The sequence below is a fragment of the Fukomys damarensis genome, unplaced genomic scaffold (genome assembly GCF_012274545.1).
Source record: "Fukomys damarensis isolate Sample0158 unplaced genomic scaffold, DMR_v1.0_HiC HiC_scaffold_17, whole genome shotgun sequence".
In the NCBI taxonomy this organism is placed as follows: domain Eukaryota; kingdom Metazoa; phylum Chordata; class Mammalia; order Rodentia; family Bathyergidae; genus Fukomys; species Fukomys damarensis.
This window is the reverse complement of record NW_022900929.1, coordinates 81,823,178-81,833,922: the sequence shown is the minus strand read 5'-3', so window position 1 is coordinate 81,833,922 and position 10,745 is coordinate 81,823,178. Positions and strand designations below refer to the sequence as shown.

The 10,745-nt window shown below is 43.9% G+C and overlaps 1 protein-coding gene across 1 annotated transcript in view; it reads left to right on the top strand.

Moving 5' to 3' along the window:
- Nucleotides 1-10,745, top strand: part of Prtg (protogenin) — a 97,229-nt gene that overhangs the window by 33,113 nt on the left and 53,371 nt on the right. Inside the window, exons 3-9 of the mRNA XM_010609089.2 lie at nucleotides 2,171-2,315; nucleotides 3,313-3,446; nucleotides 5,119-5,256; nucleotides 5,498-5,656; nucleotides 6,150-6,309; nucleotides 7,117-7,364; nucleotides 9,327-9,491. Of these exons, the coding sequence (XP_010607391.1) occupies nucleotides 2,171-2,315; nucleotides 3,313-3,446; nucleotides 5,119-5,256; nucleotides 5,498-5,656; nucleotides 6,150-6,309; nucleotides 7,117-7,364; nucleotides 9,327-9,491 (1,149 nt within the window). The remainder of the gene's footprint in view (nucleotides 1-2,170; nucleotides 2,316-3,312; nucleotides 3,447-5,118; nucleotides 5,257-5,497; nucleotides 5,657-6,149; nucleotides 6,310-7,116; nucleotides 7,365-9,326; nucleotides 9,492-10,745) is intronic.

Here is a 10,745-nt window from a genome sequence, read left to right as displayed (position 1 = left end):
TTGAGACAGGGTCTCACTATGTAGTTGAGACTGACCTGGAACTCGCTGTGTAGCCCAGGCTGGTCTCGAACTCACAGCCTCGCAGCGATCCTCCTGCCTCAGCCATGCTGGGATTACAGACATGCACCACCACGCCTGGCCTACTCTCATTCTTTATACTCTTAAAATTTACTGAAGCCAGGCACAGTGGCTCAGGCCTGTAACCCCAGACCTTGGGAGGCTGACGCAGGAAGATTACTGAGAGTTGAAGGCCAGCCTGGGCTACATAGTTCAGGGCCAGCTCAAACTACAAAGTGAGATCCTGTCTCAAAAAAAAACAAAAACAAAAACAAAAACAAAAAAACCTTACTGAAAACCCCAGTGAACTTTTATTTATGTGTCTCACACTTCATAATACCTTAAAAAACTTAGAAACTTAAAGATAATTCATGTTAAATGAAAGTACTGATGCATTATATATTAATACAACACATTAATATTATTTTTATGTGATGGGGCCAGAATTCAGGACTTCCAAGTGCTGTGTCGCTGAGCAGCAGCCCCATGTCCAGAAGAAACTCCCAGTGCAGTGGCGTTGCTCACATCTGTCCGCTCTGTCTGGGCTCCCACACATCCGCCTCTGTGTCCACTCTGTGCAGGGTCCACATTGTCAGCCTCTGGAAGACACTGAACCTCAGGAGCAAGGAACAAAGCAAATGTAGTCTGGGCCAGGGATTTAGCTCAGTGGTTCCGCCACATGCCTCAAAAGAGCAAGGTCCCAAGTTTGATCCCCGGTACCAAAAACAAAACAAAGCAAATGTAGTCTTTTCAAGAGGGGCTTGATGTTGAGGATCACTGATAACCGTTGTTCGAGATACAAACGTGAATGAATACCTTGACCTGTACCTTGCTTGGATGTAGACTGTCCTTGTCCAGTTCCTCTAAAATCTTGTTACCTCTCCATACGAAGTGAAGTCACATGCTGCTCACCTCTTCTGGTCTGCTGACACACAAGTTCATTTAGCCCTTGTTTCTTATAGTTCCTTCATAATTTCTGACTTTACTGATATACCACAGGAGCATATTTTCCTGGAGCTTTGGGATCTGTCCCCAAATCTTGGAGACTCGTGGAAAGAAGGAAATCACACTGTACCTGGGTCCCGACTCCTTCTGGGGAAGAGCCGTGGTCACCGAGGACACCTCCCGGAGCAGTTGTCTCCGGCAAACACCAGCCTTCAGGGATTGTCCCCTTTGGAAATGCATGAGCCCCAGAGCTCTCTCTAAGTTCCTCTGCCTGCCCGCTCGTCAGAGGCACCATTTGTCTTCTTTCTCGTTCTGCCCGCTCAGTGCCGTCTTCCTCTGAATCCAGACACGGGAAAGTGTGCGTGTCCAAGAAGAAGCAGGTCTTCCTTTTCTGTGCGATGTCTCAGGAGCCCCTGTGCCCATTGCCCTGAGCAGCTCTGTTGTTCTATTGAAACAGGCTGCTGGACATGGGTTCGAGACCCCTGTTTCCAGCCACCTTGTGTGACGGTGCCGGTTTGACCACCCCAGGCTTTGCTGCCGTCACAACACCCTCTGCCCAGAAGCCTTGGGCACTGCCTTCCCTTTGTAGCAAGGTTTAGTTCAGCCTCGTTGCCCTCTTCGGCTTCTCTGGAGCCATTCACTTGCAGTTCCTTTCGGCAGCCCTACTTTCTTGGTTCCTGGGAGTGCACACTGCCTGCCTCTGGGCTTCTTTTGGTGCCCTCGAACCCAGAAAGTCCCATTTTTCCACTTCCTCTGAATCCCAAGGGACTCTGCAAAACCAGGTCCCGAAATGGTGCTCACCTGACTAGTCTTCATTTCCCTCTCCTCACTACACAGTGACGTTGAACTTTGTACTGCACTGTGTAGTGTGTACTACACATCATTGTTGTTTATTTTGTTTCATTTATGTTATATTAATCTCTTCTCTCCAACAACCAGTTTCTTGAGAAGTTGTTTAGAATGTAATTAGGGGAAGGACCGGACTCCCTAAGTTGGCCCCTGCCCAGTGGTGTTCCCAAATTAATCTCTAAATTATCTTTGTACTACTCAATTCAGGTTGGTCTTATGTGTGAGCAGTTCAAGTCTGGTGAAACTAATCCAGCATAAAAATATTTCTAAGTATAGCTGCTATATGCTCATTCTAGATTTGCCAAATTTTATCCTGTAGCCATTTCTGCATTTGAAATTCAGCCGATTTCCACGGAGGTCCAGGAAGGGGGAGTTGCGAGGTTTGCATGCAAGATTTCATCAAATCCTCCTGCAGTGGTGACGTGGGAGTTTAACCGGACGACTCTGCCTATGATGACGGACAGGTAAATGAGGCAGCATGGGAGAGTAAAACTTCATACAAGTGTGGAGAGGAAAAAGACCATTGTGAGGCTGACTTTCATCGGCGGTCGTCAGGGCTGACTGCATAAGTCGTAGCAGACTCCAGCAGAGAATGGAGTCTTTGATGCCTGGCATGTGGGTGTGACTCTTTGTCCAGCACAGGGTTCGAATGGATGCAGATCATCCTGTTGTTCCTTTCCTCGGCCACTTGTGCCCGTTAGGCCCATGTAACTGGGTTGCAGCCAAGGTCTTAGGAAATCAGATGACACTTTCAGTGCTGGGAAGAGCAGTGCCAGGGTAGGGGCCTACCACTGCCCTGTCCTGTGCCTGCCCTCTGCTCCTAGCCCCTTCACACTGCACACACACGTGTGCACACACCCGCGCACACACCTTGTGTTCTGATGGTAGTTGGGGCTTAGGGATCGAGAACTTGGTGGTAACTCCTAAAAGTTTGGTTTCTGCCCTAATCCTAAATAGGCAGAAAGCATTTTCTAAAATGTTAGAGCACTAAGATAGGAAAATGTATTCAAGAAAGTGCTTTATTTTAAAAAATTATATCCAGGTGTATCTTGGAGAAGCTATAGGTTATAATAAGTAAAAAATCAAGAGTTTGGAAATAAACTATACTGGACTGTGGGCCATCTAATCTGTAATGTCAGATGAGACACTCTATAAAATTAGTTACAGATTTCACAAACCCTCCTGTGCAGAATAATTGGTGTTTGAAAGATCTGTAAACCTAGATGAAGCCAGTGGATCCAAATCGTGTGTTTTTATTTGGGGGTGCTGGGGTTTGAACCCAGGGCCTTGTGAACGCTCGGCGAACACTGCCATACCCCAGCCCAGGCTGATGCGTCGCAAGGCCTTTGAAGTATTGCTTCTTGCTCTGTAAAGAAAGTAAAGTATGTTCATCCTTGGCATAAGTTGTGTTAAATAAAATATATGCTGCAGGAAATTGACTTCTATTTCTTCTTATAACAGGATGGCCGCCTTGCCCTCAGGAGTGCTGCAGATCTACAACGTGGGCCCGGGAGACAGGGGCAGCTACTGCTGTGTAGCTGCCACTGTGGCCCACAGGCGCAGGAGTGCAGAGGCTGTGCTCACCGTCACCCCAGGTAGGGCTGGGGCGGCGTCTGCAGCCACTGAGCTGACGGTGGCGCGTGCAGCGTCATCCTCTGGGCGGTGTCGGCGGCAGAACTTCATCTCATCACCTTATCGTGATCTGCTTGGGAAATGGCCGTTTTTGTCTGTGAAACAACTTTCCCAGGCTAAATTGTTTTATGTCAACTTCTTTGAGAAAAACTATTTGTTTTATAAATATTTCACTTTTGTTTTTTAAAGTCATAAAATACAGTAAGTACAAAAAAGAGAATACGGTAATCTTTTTCCTCCAGTCTTCCCTGAGCTCCACTGTGGTGTGAATTCTTACTAAGGTTAGTGAAAGTACTAAAAAACATTTGAACCTCAGTCAAAAGTGAATGGTAACAGCTCTTCTAATAGATGTGAGGTTTGTCTCCAGAATGTGGCGGAAGGGAACCCGGGTAACTGTCAGCACGTAAATTGGTGGCACTACTGTGGAAATCAGTACAGAGGTGCCTCAGAAAATTAACAGAACTACTGTTGAGTCCAACAATCTCATTTCTGGGTGTGCGTGAGATCAGCGTGTTGGAGGGATACCTGCACCTTGCGGCACTGTTCACAGTAGTTGAGATATGGAGAAAACCTAACTCTCCAGTGACAGACACATGGATACCAAAACTGTGATCTGTACATACAGTGCAATAGCATGAAGTAACATGGGTAGATGTGAGGACATTGTGCTAAATTTAGTCAAATAAGCCAGAATATGCCACATAATTGCCCTTTCATGAGGTATCTAAATTGTCAAGCTCAGAAGCAGAGTACAGCAGTATCCACAAGAGGCGTAGTGGGCGGGTGTTTGCTGGAGGGTACCACTTTCAGCTGTACAAGATGAGTGCATTCTGGAGTAATAGGTCCTGTGTCACATAGGACCTACAGTTGACCATACTATATTTTACAGCTTAAAAATGGCAGAGAGGATACATCCTATGTTAAGTTGTCTTACTATAAAAATTTTTTGAAATGAAAAGGAAAAAGTAAAAGACATAAGTGATAGATACGTTTATAGTCTTGATTATGGTGATAGTCTCACAAGTATACGTATATTCATCTCCAAACTCGTAAGTCATATACATCAAGTATGGTGTTTTATACATTAATCATATTTCAATAAAGTAGTTAAAAAGGAAAAAGAACTGAATGATATGGAAATAACCTAATGTCCATCCCATGATGAATGGCTAGCTAAAATACTTCCCACCTGTATAATTAAATATTATTCACTTCTTACCCATTAAAAAGGAAGATAGGTGTCACAACAGCATGGATAAATCTTGAAAATGTGTGAAGTGAGAATAAACAGCCAGAAAATGCCATATATTGTATTGCTCTGTTTCCATGAAATGTCTGGGATAGGCGAATGCAGAGAGTCAAAAAACAGGTTATGACGATCAGCCTGCGAAGTAGTGATTGGAAGACGACTGTATTTCTTCCTGGAGTGGTGAAAATGTCCTGAATTAATTATAGTCATAGTTGCATACCTGAAGATTCTAAAACCTACTGAGATATAGACTTCAGGTGTGTGAGTTGCGTGGAATATGAGTTGTATCTCAGTAGAAACAGTGAATAAGAGCTGATGTTTTAACACACCTTGTCTATACCTCACTTTTTAACTTCATGTTGTATTCTGTCGTTTCCTCCTCAAAGCTAAGGAGTCCAAACCCTTCCACACTCCAACCATCATAGCCGGGCCCCAGAATGTCACCGCCTCTCTCCACCAGACGATAGTTTTGGAGTGCATGGCCACTGGGAATCCCAAGCCGATCATTTCTTGGAGCCGTCTTGGTAAAGTCTTCGGATTCCTTTAACTTTGTTCAGACTAAACTGGTAATATGTCATTTTAGATAAAACACATTTGGCAGTTAATTCTGTATCTTCTCTTGGCATTTCGCTGTATGAAGAATGTTTTCCTCTGGAGAATTTTATACTTCTCATGACCGATGGCTTGGATAGTCCTCTCTTGATGCAATTTCAGATTGTATATTACATCATGTTAATGGAAGCGTTCTCTTTGTGTTTGAAACAGATCACAAGTCCATCGATGTTTTTAATACTCGAGTGCTTGGAAATGGCAATCTCCTGATATCTGACGTCAGGTTGCACCATGCTGGGGTGTACGTGTGTAGGGCCACCACCCCAGGCACCCGCAACTTCACAGTTGCCATGGCAACCGTAACTGTCCTAGGTATGTTTTCTTTCACTGTATAATTGGAAGAATCTTACATTTTCACATCTGCCATTTTATCTCAGAGCCTACCACTTCCTTTCTTGAGTTTTGTAGCACTGATCTGAAAGTTGATGAAAAGTATCATAAAGGAACAGTGAATGTCAGGAGAAAATTAAATTCCCGTGTTACAATGTAACAGCACGATCCTCTTGAAGTCACTGTGCTGTTTGCACTCATACTGTTACGTTCCCTCCTACCTAAGCTTCCTGTCCTGCTCTCCTCACCTTCCACATATTCACACCCAGCCTGAGGTTGTTACCTGTCCCTCTTCCACACTCCCCGGGGCTTCTGCTGGCTTGGTGAGAGAGGACTGTGTGCACACACCTTGGGTCCGCGGAAGGCTGGGGGACAGGAGCAGCGTGCAGATGCCCTCCGGACCAGCACACACTTCATGGACCCTTGTCACACCTGTTGGCACCACAGAAATGTTCTCTTTCTTCTTTGAAAATAGCTCCTCCTTCCTTTATCGAATGGCCAGAAAGTTTAACAAGGCCTCGAGCCGGCACTGCTCGGTTCGTGTGCCAGGCTGAGGGGATCCCTGCACCCAAGATGTCCTGGCTGAAAAATGGACGGAAGATGCACTCAAACGGCAGAATTAAGATGTACAGCAGGTGAGCCGTGACTCTCCCACTGCTGTGTGGGCAGGTTAGCAGTTTTCTGTAAAATGATGATTTTATCAAGTAAACAGACTTGACAGTTAAAACTAAATTTAAATAAACAAGCAATTAAAGTTTATAGCACTGGCATGCCCGGAGTTTGTGTTTTATTTACACATGGGTGATAGAAGTGGTGGATGACCGTGAAGTGAGTTTGGTGATTCCCCAACCCCAGGTTCCAGCCCTGGTGGGTATGATCAGAGTTAGCACACCTTGCTTTGAGGTCTGGTTCCTTCTTACACCAAGTGGGAAAACCAGAACGAAGTAGTTCATTCTCTGAGAATTCCTCCAGGTTGGGCCGTGCACTGTTGTTAAGTATGAATTCTTGTGACATTCTCATTTATGTTCAGCAAAGCTAAAACATGTTGCTGACCTGGTTTTCTGTGACGAATTGAGTAGTATTCTGGAGTAAAGCACTTTCTTGATAAAGTGTTTTGCTTGTTTTTGTGGTGCTGTGGATGGAACCAGGGCTTTGTGCAGCCAGGCCAGTGGTCTGCCCTGAGTCACAGCCCAGCTCCAACAGCCAAATTTGCAGAAGGAGTTTATGTTGTCACCCACCGCAAAGAAGATTTGGACATCATGAATACTTAGGAAACTCAGAAAGTAAATTAGGGTAGTTTTAAGTAATTAATACAGAGTACTCTTAATAAGGGTGGATTATACCATTTTTCATTCTCAGTAACTTTTGTCATTGAATACCAGAGTATGTTTAGCAGTGTCATTCTTAGAATTTTTCATGGACATAATTTTTTCCTCCCTCAGTAAACTGGTAATTAATCAGATTATTCCCGAAGATGATGCCATTTACCAGTGCATGGCCGAGAACACCCTGGGGTCTGTCCTGTCTCGAGCCCGGCTGACGGTGGTCATGTCAGAGGACAGGCCCAGCGCCCCCTGCAATGTGCACGCAGAGACAGTGTCCAGCTCAGCCATTCTGCTGGCGTGGGAGAGGCCCCTCTACAATGCAGACAAGGTCATCGCTTACTCAGTGCACTACATGAAAGCAGAAGGTGCGCATTGCAATAACATTTGCTTTCCAGGTGCCCCCTGGGGCCAGGCATTGTTTTCAGGTGTCTTGCATAGTCCATAAAATAGTTTTGAAATTCTGCAGCATGAACCTCTTCAGTAAAAAATCTGTCGCCTGTACTTTACTTCATTCTCAGTGCCCTGTGTACCTTATATTATGTTAGCGTAGTTTAAGATTTTTCTGTTTAGAAATGAGTGCTGGCTAAGGCAGTGCATCTCAGCCTACTGAAAATCAGAGTGGTGTACAGAGGAACCTCATGCTAGCCAAGATGTAAACTCCTTACCTGAGACCCGGTTTAAGAATTCAGTGATGGGCAGGCTGCTTAGTAAAATAGTGTCGGCACTGTGGCATGCTCTTCTTAAGAGATAAATAAACATGGTCAAATTCTTCATGTACTGGATTCTGTGTCTTTTGAATGTTTTTCAAAATCATTTGGAACTTTTTGAATATTGAACAAGATACTCTTTACTCTTTACTGATACCTTGTTTGCCTTATGAAAGCAAAACCCAAATCTGTCTTAAAATTCTTAGTTCCATTTTTGTTCTTTAATCCTTATATCTTATTTTTGGCTAAAACCTTAGAGGACAAAGAAGAGTTACTTATAAATCCTAGAGATTTCTCTATCAGCTTTTCATAGAAACCACAGGAGAGGTTTACAGATTTTAGTTCTGGACACAAACACCCTAGCTTTTTGCAGTATACAGTAAGCACAAATTCAAATGCCCAAAGAATGATGTTAAGAGACAGGTGTTTTGTTGTTGCTGCTATTTCTTTTTTTCAGTTTGAAGTAGTGTTTTGAGAGGAATATTTTAAATGTAAATCGGGTTGTGGAAGCAAGAAGAATTGAAGTGTGATAGGAGGATGTTAATTCCCTTTCTGGTGATTTAGGGGTAAAAGGAATGCAGGTCTTGGTGGAGCCCACTCTTGTTCCCATTATGGTTGTTTCATTAGCGCCTCTGCAGGCGGCACAGTGGTCTATTCAGGGGCAGAACAAGGCTTTTTAATTCGAACTCAAGGGCCTTGTCTGGGAGGTCAGAAATCTACTATGCCATTCCTAATTAACCAGCCATTAGCCAGTCTGTTGTGAAATGCCTGTAATCTTGTCTAATTAAAATGCTATCAAGTTAATTCAGAAATGTGGGAAAACTTAATGCTGGAATTTGCCTTCTGTTTTGTTTATGAATCCAGGTGGGGGAAGGGACTTGTCCTTGGAGAGTGGTGGTGACTGAGGTGAAGAGGGGTTTCGTTGTGAACAGTCTGGGCCCTGCCCTTGTTCGGAGACAGTATCTGCTCCATAGGAATTAAGCCCCACCAAGACAAATCTTCCTCTGTACTTTGCCATGCATATTTTATTAAGAATTGCTGAGAATTTTTTTCTCCTCAAAAAGATCACTGTAGGACAAAGCTTTTTTAAGCACCTTCAATATCCCTCAGTTCTTTTGCTTTTTGTATCAATAAAAGAATGACTTGTGTCCATCGAATTTAGTAGAATCTTTGGGGGCAGAATGAGGTCTTTTGCAGGACAACTTTGGGTTCTGTTTGGTTTTGTAAGAATGGAATCATTCCATTCCTGTCCCTTCGCTGATGTTTAAAGAGGAAAAAGGAACAGGGTTATATTCACAGACCTTCGGCTTGAGCTCTGCATGTTATCTGGACTCTATCCCTGCCACAGGCTCTGGTTAGAGGGGAAACGGAGTTAAAGAAATTTAATTCTTTTTAGTTTGATTTATTTAGGAAAAATGCAGACCAGTAATTTGCAGCAAGACCATTTCTGTGGTTACTTTTAGAAGATAAAGACTTTTCTGTTCATGAAAGACTTTTGCATAAGGGTCATAAAAGAGATGAGGTTAGGCCCGAGAACCAAGAATTTCATAGCAAGGGAGAGGCTTTTGCTAAGTTTATTTTGAATACTCGTAATCTGTAAACAGGGATCCTTTCCTGCAGGTCTGAATAATGAGGAGTATCAAGTAGTCCTTGGGAACGACACGACTCATTACGTGATCAGTGACTTGGAGTCGGCCAGCAACTACACGTTCTACATCGTAGCCTACATGCCGCTGGGGGCCAGCCAGATGTCGGAGCACGTGACCCAGAGCACCCTGGAAGACGGTGAGGTCCCTGTGCTCCAGGGGGAGAGAGCAGCGCTCTTTGGTTAAGAAGATATTTAAATAGTAGTCCTTTGCCCATGGCTCACCCAGGATAAAGAAGTTTTATTTATGATTCATAATACAAATCTGCTTGTAACCTTATTGTATTTTCTAGTTTAAATTGCAAATTTCTTTTTTTACCTTGTAGAGCAGAATATAAGTTTTTCTAGGCAGGAGTAAATATAATGAATATTATATAGTAAGTGTTTTAGAATGATGGTGTTGGACTTCTGGAACTGGAAGTTAATGAAATATAGTACTTTTCAGTTTAAAACCCTCAGATAATACAGTATGTATTAGGTGGGTATGTGTAACTCTTGCTCTGTTTGTCGCTGTACCACTACGTTTCGGGAGGACCGACCTCCACGCGCAGTGATAATGGTGCTGGCATGGGATGCATGCCTGAAATCCCAGCACTCTGGAGGCTGAGCCGGGAGGAGAGTCTGGGGCCAGCCTAGAGCAGAGTAGGGATTTGGAGGCAGAGGCTCGACTCATTGAGACCACCCTGGAGAACTGGTCCTTCTTGGCCCTACGCAGGCTGTTGTGGAAGATGGGCTTGCTCTCTTTCCCAGGGGTTCTGGGAGGCCCATCTTCAGTATAGAAGAGAGGTGTTAATGTGTGTTTGATTTCACTATTCTCCCTTTGCAGATGTTTTCTCACCCTTGGAGAATAAACCACTTGTTTTCTAAATAACGTTAAATAAGTAATTCCAAATCTGCTCTTTTTTCATTCAGTCCCAGATCTTTACGTGATATTTATAATGCCACTTATTTAAATCAGAGTTTCACTGAATAAATAATTTCCACTCATCTGGATGCTAAATTCCAACTTTTAATTTTCATTTAAGAGTATATTGCTGGGGGTCCAAGATCTTCTAAGAAGGATCCCTGACCCACCCCTTACCAGTGAAAATCCTTGCTCATTCCTTGTATGGTTGTTTCCCCATTGGATCCCCATTTACTCAGTATTACCTAAGCAACTGCACTTGTAATCTTACTAGTTGCCTGCAGTTTTGTCCCTCTTGAATCTTCCTCTCTCATTGCTTTGTCCCATAAAACATCTTTGAGAAGTTGGATGAATGGGCAGCCCACTTTCTGGCCCCCCTTCTGTCTCTGAGTGTTGGGCAGGGGGTTCAGCTCAGTGGCTCTGCTGCCTGCCTCACAAGCTTGAGGTCCCAAGTTTGATCCCTGGTACCAAAAAAAAAAAAAAAAAAAGG